This window comes from Ursus americanus, chromosome 12, assembly GCF_024610735.1.
Source record: "Ursus americanus isolate L20-20 chromosome 12, mUrsAme1.1.p, whole genome shotgun sequence".
In the NCBI taxonomy this organism is placed as follows: domain Eukaryota; kingdom Metazoa; phylum Chordata; class Mammalia; order Carnivora; family Ursidae; genus Ursus; species Ursus americanus.
The window spans coordinates 43,747,919-43,768,727 of record NC_142138.1 but is presented as its reverse complement, the minus strand read 5'-3'; the positions used below and the strand labels follow the sequence as shown (position 1 = coordinate 43,768,727).

The window sequence follows — 20,809 nt, the reverse complement described above, 5'->3', positions numbered from 1 at the left end:
ATGCCTGGGAACTCTGCCTCACTCAGGCACCCCCATTCTTCCTGTGACCCTGGGGAACCTGAGACCACACTGTCCCACCTAGGATTCGGCCCCACTTTGCCACCTGAGTGCCTTTCAGGCAGGGACTTCCCTCACTGGAGCTGACTTCTAGAAGTTCTGATTTTGTGCTCTGCTGTTGTATCACTTTCTGGTAGCCAGCTTACAGAGGCTCCCTCCCCCGCAGTTTATCTTCCAGTATTCGGCCTTGGATTCACTTCTCTGCACCTCCTACCTTGCAGAAAGTGGTCGCTTTTCTATTTGTAGAATTGCAGCAAGTCTTTTCTTAGATGTCTGGTTGAGTTCACAGGTGTTCAAAATGATTTGATAGCTATCTAGCTGAATTCCTGGGCCCAGATAAAACTAAGGTCTCCTACTCCTCTGTCATCTTGCAAAGTTCCGTCCTTTTGCCCCTCTGCTCATTTTTTTAAATTGGATGTGTCTGTTTGTTGATGAGTTGTATAAGTTCTTTATATGTTTTGGATATTAACCCCTTGTCAGATACCCATTTGCAAATATCTTCTTGCCATTCAGTAGGTAGCCTTTTTGTTTTATTGATGGCTTCCTTTACTGTGCCAAAAATTTTTGGTTTAATGTAATCCCAATTGTTTATTTTTATTTATTTATTTATTTTACTGATCTAAGGAGCAGCTAGAGTTATATTAATTACCTCTTTATCTCTTTCTCCCTTTATCTCCACTATCTCTCTCGTACTACATCCATAGAGAGCTCCAAGGAAACAGCTGGGCAGGGAGGGAGAAGGCTGTATGTTGAGGAATGTATGGTCCCAATATATAGCATTTTAGGTAGGGGCAGAAAGAGGATGAACTCAAGAGCAGTATAAACTGAGAATTTTGTAGTTTTTCAGGGGCTCATCATTTCAGAGTAACAAAAGATTAGACAATAAGGTAGGCAAAGCCAGTAGAGTGGGAGTTCAATTGTTCAATGCCTAGTAGACATGGAAGTTGAAATAAGAACTGACATACATTCAAGTGGATAGGGAGGGCACATGACGGGATGAGCACTGGGTGTTATACGCAACTGATGAGTAACTGAACTCTACATCTGAAACTAATGATGTACTATAGGTTGGCTGATTGAATTTAAATTAAGACAAATAAATAAAAGTTAAAAAAAGTGGATAGGGAATAGAACCAAAAGAAACATATCCATTCTATCTGTTGATAAACACTTAAGTCTGAGGACTCTTATAGAAAGTGAGTAAAAGAAGAAAATTCAACATGGAACCTATGAAAAAAAATTTCAGAACAAGAGAAAGAAAATGGCATCATAAAGACAGAACGGAAAAGCACAATAATGATCTACCACAGGACCCAAAAGAAAACTTCAAGAGACTACTGGCATCCCTAATAGACTACAAAAAAACCACATATGTTCTATAAACATGTATCTACAAAGTATGAGAAGAAAGATATAAACAGGATGAAATGGAAATTCAATAGAATGTTATGATTGAAATAAAGGACAGGGAATGATACAAAAATAATGCAACCACAGAATTAAAATCCCCATTGTCAATAAAGAGCGACTTGACCCTGCAAGAATATTGAATAAATAATGAAGGTTACTTGAGATACTCTTGGTGAAGAGATAAAGGTCAGAGGGAGGTGGAACAGATAAAAGCAGGAAAAGAGAGAAAAGATCATTCTTCATTCATGAAGAAGAGAACAACAATTGGGCCAAAATCAAATACATGATGGGAAGAACACTTTCCTGATGAGAAAAAAAAAAAAAAAGCCCATAGATGCAGACAGAAAGAAATAGCCATGTTTTTGGCAGAAGAAAATGACAAAGACCTACATTTAGACAAGCCTGACAATTTTTTTAAGTTACAAGGCTACAGAAGAAGTTCTACTAAGATCTATGAAGGAAGCAAAAGATGTTTCCTAGAAAGCACAAAAAATCATGTTTGCCTCAGACTTCTCTGCTGCCACACTAAATTACGGGAGATAATTATTCTGAGCTATTTTCCAGCCAACTGAGAGATGAGGACAGGCAATGAGCACTCAAACGAGTTAAATGAAGACATAAATCTAGAGGATTATAAATATAGCCACAAAGCTAAGCACAAAGGTAATGCATTCATGTATGTATGTTAAGTAGTATTTTCCTAATTATTATAATAATGTAAACCCTAAATTCTGACACAATTAAAACTATGATATAACTATTTTGGGTCATCAGGTGGGTGAATGAGAACCAAGTTCTCATCTTCCAAAGTGAGACAACAACAGATTATATCTAAAACTGAAAAATCAATTTGTGACAGATTCTGTCAAAGGGAATTCATATTATTTAAAGAAATAGCAGCAAAAAAGAAATAGCTAAGAGACTTGAAAATGGTTGCTATAGGAAGTGGGATTTGAATGGGTGAAACCAGGCAGGGGACTGACTTTTGTTTGTTTTTTACTAAGAATTACAGGACAATTTCACTTTTTAAACTATATGAGTACATAATTTTTTTAAAAAAAGATTTTATTTATTTATTTGACAGAGACAGCCAGCGAGAGAGGGAACACAGGCAGGGGGAGTGGGAGAGGAAGAAGCAGGCTCCTAGCAAAGGAGCCTGATGTAGGGCTCCATCCCAGAACGCCGGGATCTCACCCTGAGCCGAAGGCAGACGCCTAACGACTGCGCCACCCAGGCGCCCCAGGAGTACATAATTTTTTAAAAGATTTTATTTTTAAGTAATCTCTACACCCAACATGGGGCTCAAATTCACCGCCCCGAGATCAAGAGTCACATACTCCACGGACTGAACCAGCCAGGCACCCCACATAATTTTAATGAAAATAAAAAATAAGATGGATGAGTCCTTTCCTGGTTAGTTCTATGCTTTTAAACTCATTTGACTTGCTTTGGTGTGCAAAAAAAATTGTTTTTTCAAAGGGTAGGCATTTATTTACCTATTATTATTATTATTATTTTTTTTTTTTTAATAATCTCTATACCCAACATGGGACTTGAACTCATGACCCTGAGATCAAGAGTTGCATGCTTTTCTGATTGAGCCAGCCAGGCACTCCAGTGAGCAAAAAATTTTAATGATAATATTAAAGGCTATCATCTATATTTTATTTATTTTTAATTTTTTTTTAAAGATTTTATTTATTTATTTGACAAAGAGACAGCCAGTGAGAGAGACAGCCAGTGAGAGAGAGACAAGCTGGGGGAGTGGGAGAGGAAGAAGCAGGCTCCCAGCAGAGGAGCCTGATGTGGGGCTCGATCCCAGAATGTAGGGATCATGCCCTGAGCTGAAGGCAGATGCTTAACGACTGAGCCACCCAGGCGCCCCTATTTATTTTTAATTTTAATTCCAGTATAGTTAACATACAGTATTACATACATGCAGTATTACATTAGTTTCAGGTGTACAATATAGTGATTCAACAATTTTATACATTATTCAATGATAATCACGATAAATGTACTTTTAATTCCCTTCACCCCTGCTCACCTTCCCTCTGATAACCATCAGTTTGTTCTCTATAGTTAAGAGTCTGTTTTTTAGTTGGTTTGTCTCTTTTTTCTTTGCTCTTTTATTTTTTCTTAAACTCCATATTTGAGTGAAATCATAGGGTATGTGGCTTTCTCTGACTGACTTATTTCATTTAGCATTATATCCTCTAGATCTATCCATGTTGTTGCAAATGTCAAGATTTCATTCTTTTTTATGGCTGAGTAATATTCCACTACACACGCATGCCGGAGTGCATGCGCGTGCACACACGCATACACACACACACACACACACACACACACACACACACACACACACATCTTTTTCCATTATCTATCACTTCACTTGGGCTGCTTCCATTTCTTTGCACAAATACCTAATAGTGAAATTGCTGGATCATGTGGTATTTCTATTTTTAATTTCTTAAGGAATCTCCATACTGTTTTCCACAGTGGCTGCACCAGTTTGCATTCCCACCCACAGTGCATGAGGATTCCTTCTTTTCCCTATCCTTGCCAACACCTGTTGTTTCTTCTATTTTTGATTTTAGCCGCTCTGAAAGGTGTGAGGTGATATCGTGGTTTTGATTTGCATGTTGCTGATGAGTGCTGTTGAGCATCTTCTCATATGTCTGTTGGCCATCTGTATGTCTTCCTTGTAGAAAAGTCTGTTCATAGCTTCCGCCTATTTTTAATTTGGATTGTTTGTTTTTTTGGTGTTGAGTTGTGTAAGTTCCTTACATATTTTGGATAAATATTGGATATATCATTTTCAAGTATCTTCTCCTATTCAGTAGGTTGTCTTTTAGTTTTGTTCATTGTTTCCTTTACTGTGCAGAAGCTTTTTATTTTGATGTAGTCCCACTAGTTTATTTTTGCTTTTGTTTCTCTTGCTTCAGGAGACATATTTAGGAAAATGTAGCTATGGCTGATGTCAGAGAAATTACTGCCTGTGTTCTTATCTAGGATTTTCACGGATTCAGGTCTCATATTTAGGTCCTTAATCCATTTTGAGTTTATTTCGTGTATGGTGTAAGGAAGTGGTCCAATTTGATTCTTTTGCTTGTAGCTGTCCGGTTTTCCCAACACCATTTGTTGAATAGACTGTCTTTTTCCCATTGCATATTCTTGCTTCTTTGTCAAAAATTAATTGACCATATAATCATGGGTTTACTTCTGGGCTCTGCACCCTATTCTATTGATTTATGTGTCCATTTTTATGCCAGTACCATACTGTTTTGATTACGATGGCTTTGTAGTATATCTTGAAATCTGGGATTGTGATACCTCCAGCTTTGTTTTTTTTTCAAGATTGCTTTGGCTATTTAGGTCTTTTGTGGTTACATACAAGTTTTAGGATTATTTGCTCTAGTTTTGCAAAAAGTGCTGTTGGTATTTTGATAGGGATTGCATTACATGTGTAGATTGCTTTGGGTAATACGGCCATTTTAACAATATTTGATCTTCCAATCCGTGAACATGTTGCGTCTTTCCACTTATGTTGTCTTGAATTTCTTTCACTGGTGTTTTATAGTTTTCAGAGTACAAGTCTTTCACCTTCTTGGTTAAGTTTATTCCTAGGTATTTTGTTATTTTTGATGCAATTGTAAATTATATTGTTTTCTTTCAGGAAGTACTACTCAACACTTTTATATTTCATTGGAAAGAACCTGGTCACAGGGTTATAATTAGCTGCAAGGTTAGCTGATAAGGCTGGGAAATGTACTATTTACTCTGAGTAGCCAAGTGCCCAGCTATAAAATTCAGGGTTCTACTAAGAAGGAAAAGGAGAAGAATAGATATTAGAATAGGATATAGCAGTTGCACCATTCAGGGCTGTCCAGAGAAACAGAACCATTCAGAGATATATATTAGATTTATTTCAAGGAATTAGCCCACAGGATTGTGGGGGCTGACAAGTCTGAAATCTGTAGATAAGGTTGGAAGCTCAGGCAGGAGTTCATGCTTCGGTCTTTTTTTTTTTTTTTTTTAAAGATTTTATTTATTTGATAGAGAGAGACACAGCAAGAGAGGCAACACAAGCAGGGGGAGTGGGAGAGGGGGAAGCAGGCTTCCTGCTGAGCAGGGAGCCCGATGCGGAGCTTGATCCCAGGACTCTGGAATCATGACCTGAGCAGAAGGTGGTAGACGCTTAACGACTGAGCCACCCAGGAGCCCCTGGTGCTTTGGTCTTACGGCAGAATTTCTTCTTCAGGGAACTTCAGTTTGTGCTTGTAAGGCCTTCAACTGATTGGATGCAGCCCACTCACATTACTGAGGGTAATCTCCTATACTTAGTCAAGTGATTATAGAGGCTAAATACATTTACAAAATGTTCATAGCAACACCCAGGTTAGCATTTGATTAAATCACTGGAGACTATAGCCTCGCCAAATTGACACATAAGACTACCATAGAAGTCTTTATCATAAATAGATTATAGTACATATATACATTAATATCTTCTTCATTTTATTGTGAACATCCCCCAAGTCATCAGATGTTCATATAAAACATGATATTTATTAAAGTGGCATGATGGGATGCCTGGGTGGCTCAGTCGTTAAGCATCTGCCTTTGGCTCAGGGAGTGATCCCAGTGTTCTGGGATCGAGTCCCACATCAGGCTCCTCCGCTGGGAGCCTGCTGCTTCCTCTCCCATTCCCCCTGCTTGTGTTCCCTCTCTTGCTGGTTGTCTCTCTCTCTCTGTCAAATAAGTAAATAAAATCTTTAAAAAAAAATTAAAGTGGCATGATATCCCAACATAACAAAATAACTTACTTATTCCTTATTATTTCAAGACTTTAAAAATATTGTATACATGTATATATATATATTTTAACTATTTTTGATTATTCATTTAGTTTCTAAAACTGAGATTATCAAGTCAATGATTATAAAGATTTTTAAGGCCTATATTCCTATTGCCAAAGTGTTTTCCAGAAAGTTTGCACCAATTTACACTTACACCAACAATATATGAATGCAATTGCCAATATTACTGTACTCTGGACAAAATTAGGTTTCATTATTTTATCAGTTAAATAGATGAACACTTTGTATCCCTTTACTGCTATATAAAACATTTACTCATTCACTATATTTTTATTGATCCTTTCTATTTTTTCTTTTGTTAATTTTGTTTTTACCTTTTTTCTAGTTTTCTGCTAGGCTACTAGCATTCTTCTGATTGATATATGAGGTATTTGTATATTAAGAATATAAATCTCAGTCATACTTCCTGCAAATATGATTCCTAATTTGCTTTTCTAGTTTTTTCTTATTATTAAAACTTAAGAATATAAAATCCTTTAGTTTAAGTGAAGTAAATCCTTCCTTTAAGTAAAGGAAGAAACTATAGATACCTCGGGTTTTCACTTAGGGTAAACAGTTGATCAAAATTAATGAAGATATAATCATATTATTGGTGATTAAAATAAAGGGAACTCAAACATGAAAATGAGATTATTTTCATACACAAATAAAGCATCACTCCCACAGATGACTCAGGTAACTAGTCACATCTTTCCAAAAAAAACATAGTTGGGAAAAATCACATTTTTTCCCCCTGAGAATTCTTTCATGTGAAATATTTTTCTTCACTTAGTAGTATTACTAAATTTAGAATCTACTGACTGAATTGTCATTTCTAAGATGTCATCAGCATTATGTTCAAATAAATTTTGAGATGATCAGTAATTTTTAAGAAAACACTTATGGGAGAATAAACTAAACAATGAACTTATGATTTTTTCTCCTTCTAAATAAATTTAAAAATTTAAAAAGCAAATAAGGGTGTTAAATCTGTGATGGTAATAATAGCTGCTTGACACTGACATGCTACAGATAAATCTGTGTGGCAATATAAATTGACTCAGGCATTTGTGCCACATATGACAGCCCAAAATATTTTCATTTCCTCCTTAGTAATTTTTAGATTTTCTTATCTCATTGACTATGAAAAGCACAATCATCCCACATACTGTTCTTGAATTGAGTTTAATGTAATCTGCCCAGAATTCTAGCTTGATTTTCAAAGTTGAGGTGAAATTGAATTCCAAGCAAATTATCTAATTTGACCAATAATTTAAATTTGTATAGTATAGTAATACTTGGAATTACTTTTCTACTTTAATATATTTCAACTGGTTAGTTGAGTCCAATTAGTTCCAATAATTTTTTGTAAGGTTAGCAAAACATCTAATTTGCTTTCATTTGTAATTCCTATTTAAAATGGGTTAGTGGATATTCATTTATTTTACTTATAATATTCTCACTTATCAAAGTATTATTACATACTGAATCTATTCATGTTTTTAAAAACCTTTTCTTTTATGGTTCTTTTTCTAATGCTTCTTTAATCATGAGTCCGGTCAAACATATTTTCATTGTTTACAAGCTGTTTGCATTTTAATTTTTGTTAAAAAACATAAATTCCCCCCCCCCCCCATTTATCTTTTGCTTTTTCACTCTGTTTATGGTATTTTGGGCATATGTTAGTTCCAAAGTTTAAAAAGCCAATGTATCAATCTTATATTTTATGTTTTATGTTTCAGAGTTGCATGAGTTTTCTGAGGTTCATGCACTTTCTTATTTCAAGATTATATATATATATATTTTAAAGATTTTATTTATCTGTCAGAGAGTACAAGCTGGGGGAGCAGCAGGCAGAGGGAGAGGGAGAAGCAGGCTCCCCACTGAGCAAGGAGCCTGATGCAGTGTTCTATCCTAGGAACCTGGGATCATGACCTGAGTCAAAGGCAGACACTTAACTGACTGAGTCACCCAGGCGCCCCTTATTTCAAGAGTATATTAAAACACTATGCATGTTTTTGCATAGTACTCTTTTGGCTTCATTGTTTCAAGTTTAATTTTGGTATCTATGGAGATGATATTATTTTTCTACATTTAACCTATTAATATGGATGTACTATATGAATAGGCTTCCCAACATTAAATCATCTTGCATTCCTTAAATAAATTGCCATATATTAAATATTTGAGTCTTTTGGGAATTTTGATTATAAGTGTTATTATTCCATAATTTTCTGTATTATGCCATCTTTAGGCAGGTTTTGGTGATCACATTATGATGGCTTCTTAAATTGCATCTGGAGGCTTTTCTTCTTTCTCCATGCTCCAAAATGATAGATCTTGAAAGCTATCTCAGTTTCTTCCAACGTGTAGATTTTCTCTTTTTGAGCCTATTTTGGTAATTTATATTTCCCCAGAAGTCCATTTCATCCAGATTGTCAACCGTTTTGTACATAGTTGTGCAAATTAGTACCTTATTTTGTTATTTCATCTCTAATATTTTGTATTCACGCTTTTCTCTCCGTTGTGGAGATTGTTCTAAGAATCAGCTCTTAGACTTACCAGTTTCACTCATCTCTGATTTCTAACTAAGTTCCACTATTGTCTGTATTAATTCCTTTCTTCTGATTCAATTTAATATTTTTCTCACTTCTTAAACTTGAGTGCTGTTCTCTATACCTTACTTTAAATCAGAAAACTGTAAAAGCATTTTATTTACCTTCTTGACTTTAAAAGTAGATTATGCATGTTTTGAGAGATGCATATATTTAAGTAAAAGAACAATTTTGTAAGGGTGTTAGACATCTTCTTTTTCCTAAGCATGTAGTAGTTTAAATGTACGTATATTCCTATTTCAGTCTTTTATAAAGTTCTCTTGCCAGGCTAAATTTGAGCATAAATGGAAAGAAGAGAGGAACATTTCATATGAAAACTCTTTTAGGAAAAAAGTATGTCCTTGTGTGAAAGTATTTCTTCATATCTTCCTGATTTGGAAATTCATTGTTTAATTGATTGGGATATTATTATAAAAATGTGAATCAGAATAGAACTGAAATTTTCAAAATTAAAATTCTTATGCTAATGTTGGCTAAATTTAGAAGTAGTTAAGGAACCACTGTATGAAAGATGAATCATGGACACTAAAAGTAACTCATGCAATATTAACATAATAAAAATGTACACTTCTCATATCTAAGCCAGATTCAAAGTGCTCTTGGTGTAAGAATTTACAATATGAAAATAATATAAATATCACTGGAAAAGAGTATATAAATAATTTCAAGTTGAAAATAGTTCCTGCAATAGATCATTAAACTGAGCCAAACCAACTCCCCACTTTCATCTGCCCAAACCCCCACAAAACTAGCAGAAGATGGGGTGGGATTAGAAAGGTCATAGTTTGTTGGGTTTCTGAATTTTGAAAGACATTATACTTTGTACCTTGGTTGTCTCAATTGCATTTCAAATGTGACATGTCCAAATTGAAAATTATCTTTTTTCCAATCAGGAACAATATGCCTTCCTTTTTTTTTTTTTTTTTTTTTACTTGTCAGAATTATGGGGTATGGGTAGGGGATCACCTTTATCCCTTCTCCCAAGTCTTCACCCTCAAATAGAAACCACATCTTGTTCATTCTACCTCCAACTATCTCTCAAATCCATCCTCTCACTTATCTGATATTACTTCCTAAGCATGAGCCTCTTTTTTTCTTTAATTATTCCAATGATCCCCTTACAGGTCTTCCTTCCTCCAGTCTCTTCTCACCCCAAAATATTTTCTCTATAATCTTAATAAAAGTCCTATAATGTATTTGCCTTTAAACATTTTTTTAAATATGTTTGTCTAAATGGCTTGTTCATAGTCCTTAGCATAGACCATATGAACCCTGCTTACAGGGTTCTTCATGTTTTGGCCTGCCTGTATTTTCCCAGCTTCCTCTTCCACTGCTATCCCACATGCATTCGGTGCTTTAATAATATTAAATACTTGAAGTTCCTTAAGTGCCCTGTGTCAGTTAGGACTCTTTGTGCTTGATCCCACTGCCTTCTGCCTCTTCCTTGATGATCCTGATTCAATGATTATTCCCAACTTATTTTCAAAGTGCCGAAGTAACTTCTATCTTAAAAACCAACCACCACTGTTTCCTTTTCGGTCTACTTCCTTGAAAGAGTAAGTTCTAACCCTTTACTTCCTGCTCACCTTTCTGCCCTTCCTACTATTTTAAAAAACACCAACTGACAAAAGCTGCCAGTAAAATCATAATGTCCAAATCTAATGAACTAATCTAGGTGTGCACCTTAGTTGACATCTCAAACAGCATTCAACACGGTTAACTACTTCTATTTACCCCAAAACAAACCTACTTATTTTTCTGTGCTTTGTAGAACACATGGAAAATATGTGAGTTAAAAGATAAAATCATCAGTACCACCTAACCATAGTACATCATTAACATTTTTACTTACTTCCTTCAACTCTTTTTCTATATACTTATAAGAATGGAAAATTGGGATATTAAATAAATATGTATTTTGGGTTTTTTTCTTTTAAGCATCTTCCCTTGGCATTAAACAGATGTTTTGGAAACAATTATAATCATTGCATAATGTGTTATAGATGTACCATACTTTATTTAGCCTTCTGCTACTATTGACAGCTAGTTTTTAATTTTCACTAATATATCTAGGTCTCAGATTCTTATTTCTTAATGGGAGATTCCACGAAGGGAAAGGACTAGGTTCAGGATATGAAGTTATAAACATTCATGATATGGATTGCCTAATTCCTTACAGGAAAGGTAATTTACGTTCCCATAGCAATGTATGCGTATCCAAAATTTATCATTCTCTTGATAACATTGTATTTTTTTAAAAAATCCTTTCAGTTTAGTAGGTTCAAATTCAATCTCTTAGCCTTGATTTGCCCTTCTGATTAGTGAGATTATACATTCATTACTCTTTCCTCCTCACCTTAGCCTGCTAGTTCTCTTACTTCAGAATATTCCTTTCCATTCTCCTTCTCAGGCTTTTTTCTATTCCACAGTATTTTGTCCTCAGTCCCTTGAATGTCCCATAGGCAGCTCAAGCTCAGTTATGTCCAAAATTAAACTCATCCTAAGCTTGCTTCAATTTCAGGCTAATGATATCATCAACCACGCAGGCACCCTAGTCAGAAACCTGTCTTTTAAGATGACTCCCTCCTCTCATCCCCGCATGCCACTAAGTTTTTCCAACCCACATGTTAAATCTCTCAAACATACCCACACCTCTCTATCTCCACAGCTACTGCTCTCTTCTAAGTCTTGGTTACTGAAATACCGCTGGTCTCCCTGCCTTGTCACCCTGCTCTATTCCATTCTGTATACCACTTCCAGAATGATCTCTTTTTAAGATTTATTTATTTGAGAGAGAGAGAGTGAACTGCAGGGCGGGTGGGGGGGAGGGCAGAGGGAGAGAGAGAATTCCAAGCAGACTCCCCACTGAGCATGGAGCCTCCCCCCTCCCCCGGGCTTGATCTCAAGACCCTGAGACAATGACCCGAGCTGAAACCAAGAGTCGGTCGCTCAACTGACTGAGCCACCCAGGTACCCCCAGAGTGATCTTTCTAAAATGAACATCTGGAGTGCCTGGGTAGCTCAGTCAGTTAAGTGTCTGACTCTTGATCTCAGCTCAGGTCTTGATCTCACAGTTGTGAGTTCAAGATCCACGCTGGGCTCCATGCTGGGCATGGAGCCTACTTAAAAAAATAATGAAAATAAAATGCAAATCTTCTTGTGTTACTCTCTGGACTCCACATCCCCATCTAACTTTATCCCTTGCCCTTACCATCTGTTCCCTCCTCTCCAGCCATATGGAACAACTAGAATTCCCCACTGCCTCTAAACGCTTTCTGCCAAGAGTATGCCTCCTTTGTCTTGTGAACTCCTACGATGATAAGGGAGCCCATCCAAGTATCATCCAATCATTTCCCTCTCCTTTATGCACTGATTACACTTTATACAGAGCTATGTTATGACATATTACAATTTCATAATTTTTTTAAAAAAAAGATTTTATTTATTTATTTGTGGGAGTGAGAGAGCATGAGCCTGGGGGGGGAGGGGCAGAAGGAGAGGGTTTGCTCCTAGGGCCTGGGATCATGACCTGAGCTGAAGGAAGATGCTTAACCAACTGAGCCATGCGGGTGTCCCTGAATAAATGCTATTTTTGATAGCGATTATAAAACTCCTTTCAATCTTCTCCACCATCTAATTATTCACCAAGTTCTATAATCTCAATCTATCTGATATTTCTGTTACCAGATCCTCCTCCATTTCCCATTTCTAACGTTGATAAAACTATTTTAATTGCATCCTGAGACTTGGGTGCTTCTACAAACCAGGCAGTCTTCACTACAGCTGACAGTTATCGTTCTGAAACACACCTAGTTTTGTTACCTAACTACTTAAAAAAACAATTTTGATGACTACCCATTTTGATTGTAGGTGGTTATTTCCTCAAAACATGGAAAGCTTGTCAGTTGAGAGTTAAAAATAAAGGAATGCACAGTGGAAGGAGACACAATTCCCACTAAATCCAGGATTTTGACTAAACACTATAGCATAGTATTTAATAACTTTAAGAATCCAACTCCAGTCCACTCTTTAGCTCTATCTCCTATCACTCTTCCTCCTCATCCTCAACACACATCCTGGTTACCATTCTTTAATGCACTGTGGTGTCTAGTATGCCCTATCACCAAATTCTTACTCATCCTTGAAAGCCAGCATCTGGTTACTTGATTGCTCCAAGAGATGGTATAAAGGGGCTTTAGATGGTTTACATAATCTTTACCGGTCCTCCAAAGCAAGCCAAATCAAAATAAAATTAAGATTTTTTTTTTTGGTATGGACAATTGGACTTTTTGCAACTTCATATAAACTATGTATAAAAGCGTCTTTTAAGGACATTTCTATTTTTATTGATCTATAACACACAACTGAAGTAAAAGCAAAGTACTTTCTACACAAGTACATCTTCAAGCTAACTCCCCTGACCTACACTTCCAACTAGACTGCAGCCACTAAGCCCTTTATAGAAATTCTGAAGGAGTCACAGAACATTAGTTGCTCTAAGAAGCTTTCTCTAATCTTCTCTTCCTGACAAGCTGTTTGTAGCTTCTCCTTCTGGGCTCACACAACTCTGACCATATACAACTGTTATCTTACCAAACAATAGTATAGTGTGTTATTTCTCTTTTAGTTTCTTCCACTGGGTAACTAATCCAGGGTAAGGACTCTATTATCAGTTTCCTCATGTGTAAAATAAAGATGATAAGAAGACAAATCTCATATAACTATTGTGATAATTAAATGTTAGTGCATATTTAAAGCACTTAGCACAGTGTCTAGCATATAATAGGAGCTAAAAAAAAATGTTAGCAATTATTTTTCCCTTTGTGTTTAAATCATGAAGTACTAGCCCGAAGAGTCCCACAGCAAACAGACTGGTAGAGGCACAAAAAGTGTACACATGTCCTGAAATTACCTAAGAGGTCACTACTTAAGCAAAATGCCTTCCCTATTACCTGTTTGAAGATGTCCCTTTGTGTTGAAATCATGAAGTACTAGCCCGAAGAGTCCCACAGCAAACAGACTGGTAGAGGCACAAAAAACACACATGTCCTGAAATTACCTAAGAGGTCACTACTTAAGCAAAATGCCTTCCCTATTACCTGTTTGAAGATGTGACATGAAACTGAATGGCTTTTTAATGTCTACTAGTTGAAGACGAAACTTTTCAAGACCTTAGAACTGGGAAAGAAGTTTCATTTATAAAGTTTTGAATTTCTGAGCTGTTTACTCAAAAGAACACATTAAACAATTTCACATTTGGAGAAAAGGAAGTGACGCAATGTCTTGGGAATTTGCACTGTTTCTATCATACATTATTTCTTTATATTACAAACTACCTATAAATATACTTGTTCTCAGGCTTTATGATAAAAATCAAATGAGCATGCTGTGTGGTAGAAATAACATCAAATTAAAATTAAGAAATGTTAGATTCTAGCCCATGAATTAGCTGTGGGACCTTGAGCAATCTTTTAATTCCTCTGGGCTTCAGAGTTCTTCTTTGGAATTTGAAGGGATTAGACTAATCTCTAAATTCCCATCTGGCTTGAAAATACAATGTTCTTACAATGCTATATTTTAACCTTTCTTTTACATGGTTTTCCCCCTCACTAGAAACTGAACACTCTTGAGTGGGAAACAGGAATCAAACCTTACTTATCTTTGTTAACTCAGTGCGCAGAACCAATGCCTGTTTCTTGACTGACTGAATGAGTGCCTCCTACAGAGCTTCTAGTTTAAAAAGGCATAGCAAATTTATGGTATAACAGGTTAGTGGCTAATGTTAATATAATTTTGCTATTATACAAGAATAACAAATGATTGTGCATTAATATGATTGTGGATATTCAATATACAGATTCGCTGTATTGTTAATTTGTTGAAAACTGTTATCTTAGAAAAGGAATTCTAAGCCAAAAGGTTTCCTTACTTTTGACATATTTTAGAGAAATTATGTGTTAGTTACATAGCTTTGAGAGAGGCTAATTCTACTAAATTGCATCGTCCTAAGAGCAGTGTCCACTTATAACAAGTAGGTATCCAAGTGTTCACTCTCCAGTACCATTTTGTAGAAAATATTTTTATCTTGCCTTGTTACCAAAATTACAGACTGAAAGACAAGGTGATCAAGGAAATAAGGAACTAGAGTATATAGACACATGGAGAAAGCAAACACACACAATTTAACTTAGTAACTCAATGCCTCATGTACCCATTTTAAAATTGATATTTAGCGCAGGCTTATTGCTGGAACAGTTCCAAAATATCTCTAATATGGAATGGAAAATGAAGAGCGATTAACTATAAAGTATATATAGGTGAAACAAATGGACAGTTCTCTCACTTCTTTTGAATAAGGGCAGATATCTCTCTCTGGATATACCCCAAAAAAGAGAGTTACAAGAGATTCCATTTCTCTGTTTCAGTATCAATGTGACTGAAATTTGAAGTGCATTTACTTCACAATTTCCTGGACCTGCCCTGTTGGGAAAGTGAAGGTTTTTTCTAATATTCAGCTATCAGACTCAATCACAACCACCTGAGTTTGAATGTTACTCACTGATTAACTCTACATAAAATGACACAAGCACAATAAGTTTTTATTGTTAAATTACTGTTACCATATGCAGAGCAAAAAGTAAAGGGACTGACCTACTTGTGCATTCACATTTTAAATTCTTGAATTATAAACAAGTGAACAAATAATCAGTTAGGGAAGGAAAACTGAAGGGCTTCTTTATAAGTCTACTAATTTCTCTAATAATTAATAAAACATGCTCAAAAATTTTAGAAAACACCTTTTTTCTACATATGATATATTAATAAACAAATTATGTTTACCTCGATAAATTGGAAAGACTCCCTCAATATTAAGGACAGTCTATCTCTGGCTAATGCAATTATTATTTGGATACAATGTAAGCATCAAAAAATAAAGTGGTGGCATAGTTCAAAATTTTCCAAAGTGTTAATACTCTTAATGCTGAGTTTCCAGTTCCAGAATTGTCCATTCCCCTTGGGGAGAACAATCTTCGGAGGAAAAACTAGCCATGGTGATGCTTGCTGAGGAATCATCAAGGGGAGAGGTTAGTTCACTCCATCTGTTCAAAGTGTCAACATGTGCTTTACCCTGAGGTTTTGAGCTGTCTCGTGCTAAAAGTAGTGTCTGAGTGATTAGATACTGTGCTAAATTTAAGTCTTCAGGAACAGAATTCGTAATATTTAAGTTTGAATCCTGTTCAGAGAGCAGTTGCTTTAATAGTGTCCAATCTTGTTCTGCAAAGTGCTGATCATCTTCAAAATCCATGTCTGTAACATGTGTTTCTGATTCCATTTTCTGCTCAAATGCTTCTATTACATCCATCTCATATATTGGAGAGAGGGCTTTTGAAGGCCGATGGTCATACATGTAGGTTTGTGCCAGTGTGTCACAATCATCTATGTCTCCTGAAATAATTCATAATACTACACAATGTAAAAATTGCACATGTTGGTACCCCTCAGAGTTTTGTAGAATAATATTAAAACAATATAATAGTTATAGTCCAAAAAAACAGAATGGAAAAAATAACACTTATACAAAATTGACAAGATTATTGAGGCATTTCTTTTTCTATATTAAAAAAACCAACAACCGAAGGATGTTTAGCAGCAAAATCAACATAGGCAACTAACAATAATTCTCCATACTTGAATCTGAAAACTTGTGATACAGAAAACAACAAAAATTATTTAAACATAAACATAGAATGTGCACATGTATCTAATTCACTACAATATGAACTTAAAGAGAAAAAAAGACATGGTTATTTGATGGTGACTTTTAAGTGAAGTCAGTTCCAAAAGGGTTTAATAAATACATTTTATCTAAAGCCTTATTTGTATATTGCACATGCAAAAGAGGATGCAAGCAAGGACAAACAAAAAGTACAACTTTAAAGAGCTCCCTGTTGTTGTGATTTTGCTGATCAAGGGCTATTGATCAGTGTCTTTCTTAGTTCTGATATACAATAGCTATGCAGTCAGCCACTATTGCATATTTTAAATGTGGGTCATTAGTTCAAATTACTATAATAAGGAAGACAAACACACAAAACAATTAGACAGGAAATCATCTATACATATGAAATAAGCCTGGGCTTTTTTCATATATTATCACTGCTTCTAAATATAATCTCTTTTAGGAAATTTATTTTTTTATGAAAACTTTAGAATTATAGTGATCCTCAAAGTCTTAATCTCTGTAAAATGCATATAAATTGTAATAATTAATCTAGTTAAAATAGTTCAGTGCTTTTAGTTGTATTACTATAGTTATTGCACAGCCCTCTTAGATATATACTAGCATAGTCCATAAATCATATCCAATGTATAATAAAATTTCTAATAGTCAAGAATTCTATGTTAAATCAGACATAAATAACTAAATAATAGCAAACTAAGTTTTTCTCTTTATTCTTTCATGTAAAATCTCTTAATAGATTAGCTCTAATAATAACCAAAATTTTACTAGATCTTAACTCTGCACTAGGACTTTAAGTGAACAATAAAGATTAACTAGCTAGTTTTCATATTATTAAGAAATTTAAGTTTTCATTTGAAATTTGTATCTGTTGCTTAAGTAATTATTCTAACTAAAATATAACATTCGGGGCTATCTACAACTTTAAAATTCTATAAACTCATTTTCTTACGGATTTAGCGTTTCTATTTCTGTACATTACCTGCAGATAAAGCAGTATTAGCTTTTTTGGTAGCTGTAGAATGGTTCTCTTTCACTTGACCTTCCTGAGGCAGAAGTTGACTCCGACAGGAGTCCAGAAATTTCGTAGAGCTATTCTTTGGTATGTCAGAATTGGGTTCTCTTTGATGAAGCTCCAAATGACATGGTCTTTCTTGAGATTTCATATCATTATCTGAGAGTTTGCTGTGTTGCTGAAAGTCATTATCCACATTTCTTCCACTGTTTACTTTTTTATCTTCTGGAAGAAGCTGTCTGCCTCCTTTGGACAGGACATCTACTGTGAACTTTTTTCCTGTGGCTGAAGCACTCAAATGTTTATCTTTTCTTGAGGAGTCAGTGCTACTGGGACCCAAGAGAGAGCTTTCGTTTTTATATACACTATTGCCTTTATTTTGTTTACATTCTAAATTACTACCTTCACTTCCTTGTGTGTACCTGGAATAGCAGGTCCTTCCATGATGTTCATGAGAAATGCCATCAAAAACATCAGAAGGTGAAAGAGAATCTACGGAAGGCTGAAAAGGAGTATGGGCTTCCCCTTCATCAGATCCTAGTTCTTCACATTCATCTACTGAAAGTAAGACTGATCTTTTAAAATTTTTAGTTGCAGTAAACTGGTGACTTTCATTTTCTGCTGCATCTTCAAAAGCCAAATTAATTATTCCCTGAAACTGCTGAGGAGCTGAGTTAGATGTACAGAAATTTTCTCCAACATTTTCAGCTTCAGATCTTTCATCTTCTGTTTCATCTGCTGAGGAAGAAACTTGATCTACTTCTTGAGCAAACTGGACACTGCCTCGTAGAATATTTTCTTTTTCTCTAGGGTGGACTACTGTAGATCGAGGCCAAATTTCTGGTCGTTTCCTAGGAATCTCATCATCACTTGTTGAGTTAACTTGGAAAAGATCATTACTACTTTGCTTTTTCATTTTCACTTCAATTCTTAAGTTACTATCATATATTTTTAATTCTTCAGGAGTACTGGTATCACTGCTACTTCTTCCAAGAAAATCATGGCATAGCATAGTGCCACATTTAGAAATACCTCTGTCATTTGACCCATCATCATCCTGAGACCCTCCAGCATCATAGTCTTCAGATCTGGGCTTTATGTCATCAGAGGATGTGGTAGCACTGCCAGTATCCGATTCAGGACTCTCTCTCTGATGCAGACCACTGGTACTCAAATTCCAGTGGCTCATAAATGGAACTTCTGGAGTTTCATGGTTCTCTGGAGTTTCTGTTGTTTCCATATCTTTAGGAGAATTTTTTCCTGATATTTGTTCCAAAACACACTTGGAGGAAGTATCTGAGTCTGCTGTAGCATGCTTGATTTCACTCATAGAGTCATCAGACAAGTGACTATGAATTTTCTGTTCTTCTACATGAATTTTAGATTTTCTGTCATCTTGGACAGAATTTAAGGTACCATTTGTCCTTTCAGGAACACATGGTAAAACATCTTTGACACATTTAATGTTTAATTTTTTATTTATATCTTGTTTCCCTCCTTGCTTTTCCTTATCTGATACTGAATGGATTTGCTCTGCATTTGCTGAGTCTACATCACAAACAGGATTAGAGTTCAAGGAGTTTTCACTGGGATTTGAAATCATGGATTTTAGGACAGTGGTGCTATAACATTTTGGATCTGCATTATCACTCCCATCAGAAAGACAGTGTATTTTAGCTGTGCTGTGATGATCTGATTCTTTGCTGGAAAATTTTGTTTCGCTTTTATCTGAACAAATCCGTTTTGATTCCGGTTCCTGTTTTATTGCTTTATCCAGATTTGAAATACTTTGGCATTCTAATACTAATTTTTCTTTCCCTTGATTGTTTAATGGCTTTTGGGGGTCAGGTTTGCATGACCACTGGAATGCTTCTCTACCACTGATTTCTGATGTGAGATTAATTAGAGGTTCAGGACGCTTCTGTTCAGAAATATCATCCTTGTTATTATTATGTACATGATGAAGCATACTTTTTTGGACAACACATGTTTCACTTTTTAAAGGTCTTTGAGAAGAAGCCTGAGTTTTCGATATAACCTGTCCTGGAAGCGTTTTTTGTTTTGAATCTTTATTACTCAAAGGTTCACTTTTCTTAGACTGATTTAAGTTTTTAGGCATTGCCACTATTTTTGCATTAACCTTAGGCAAAGGTGTGTGTCCTTGCTTGACAATTTTTTTCTTAGGTGTTTGTTTATCTGTAGTTGTACTGTGGTCCAATTTTGTCACATTTTCATCAGACTGCCTTGAAGAGACTGAAGATTTTACTGAACTTGGTGACTCTCCTTGGGATCCTAAGAAAAGAAAATTTAAAAATATAATGTACTTTCCAATTTGTGAATGAAATGCAATATTTGTTTTTAAATTATTTTAGAAGAAACAAAATAAACAATGAAATGACATATCTATGACAATGGACAATAAAAGATTAGGCGTTAGTAACATGATAAAATAAAAAAAAACTTTTTATTATAAATATAGGGGGACTATTCCAGCATCTTAGTAAAATTATTTAAATAGGATCTTTCTTCCTCAAGAGTTTTGATCCTTATGCCAGAATTGGATTTGCTTAAATATATGAGGCTGGAAAAATCTTATTTTCTTATATCAAAAGAGCAGGAAGGGTCTTCCCTTTGAAACTTTTGGGGAAAAAAAAGACTGTTCCTCATAGCTGAAAGGAGAATCAAGCTAAATATAAAACAGAAATGTTGAAATTACTGCAGTTTTTTCTGTCAAACATGAACAAAACTAATTTACTTCTCATGACAAGATCATTATTATTGTAGATCATTTGGGTTAATAACTTAGATGTGCAGTGGAAACTAAAACTGGTAATTGGAGAGCAAGGATTAATTTTGAGAATCTATTTGTTTACACTGGCTAAGTCCTAGAGATGATAATTAAAACTATCAAACAGAATTGCCAAATCTTTTTAAATGTTTAGTTTTTAGTTATTACTAGAACACGAATAATTTTTCTCTGGCTTATTTTAAAAATTACTTTCAGTATTAATTCATTATCTAACTCAAAATTGTTTTTAGGTTTTTACAAACTGCTCTTACCCACATGAATGCTTAATGCATAATGCAAATTAATTTTAAAATCAGTTAT

At 35.2% G+C, this 20,809-nt stretch overlaps 1 protein-coding gene across 6 annotated transcripts in view; it reads right to left on the bottom strand.

Moving 5' to 3' along the window:
• Window positions 1–15,522: 15,522 nt before the first annotated feature.
• The window catches only part of BTBD8 (BTB domain containing 8), a 93,443-nt gene continuing 88,156 nt past the window's right edge, over window positions 15,523–20,809 (bottom strand). For all 6 annotated transcript variants that reach the window (XM_045801796.2, XM_045801794.2, XM_045801795.2 and 3 more), the window contains 2 exons: window positions 17,668–19,992; window positions 15,523–16,390 (listed from right to left, as the gene is read on the bottom strand). In XM_045801796.2, coding sequence (XP_045657752.2) covers window positions 15,921–16,390; window positions 17,668–19,992 — 2,795 coding nt within the window. In that variant the 3' untranslated portion in view covers window positions 15,523–15,920. The remainder of the gene's footprint in view (window positions 16,391–17,667; window positions 19,993–20,809) is intronic.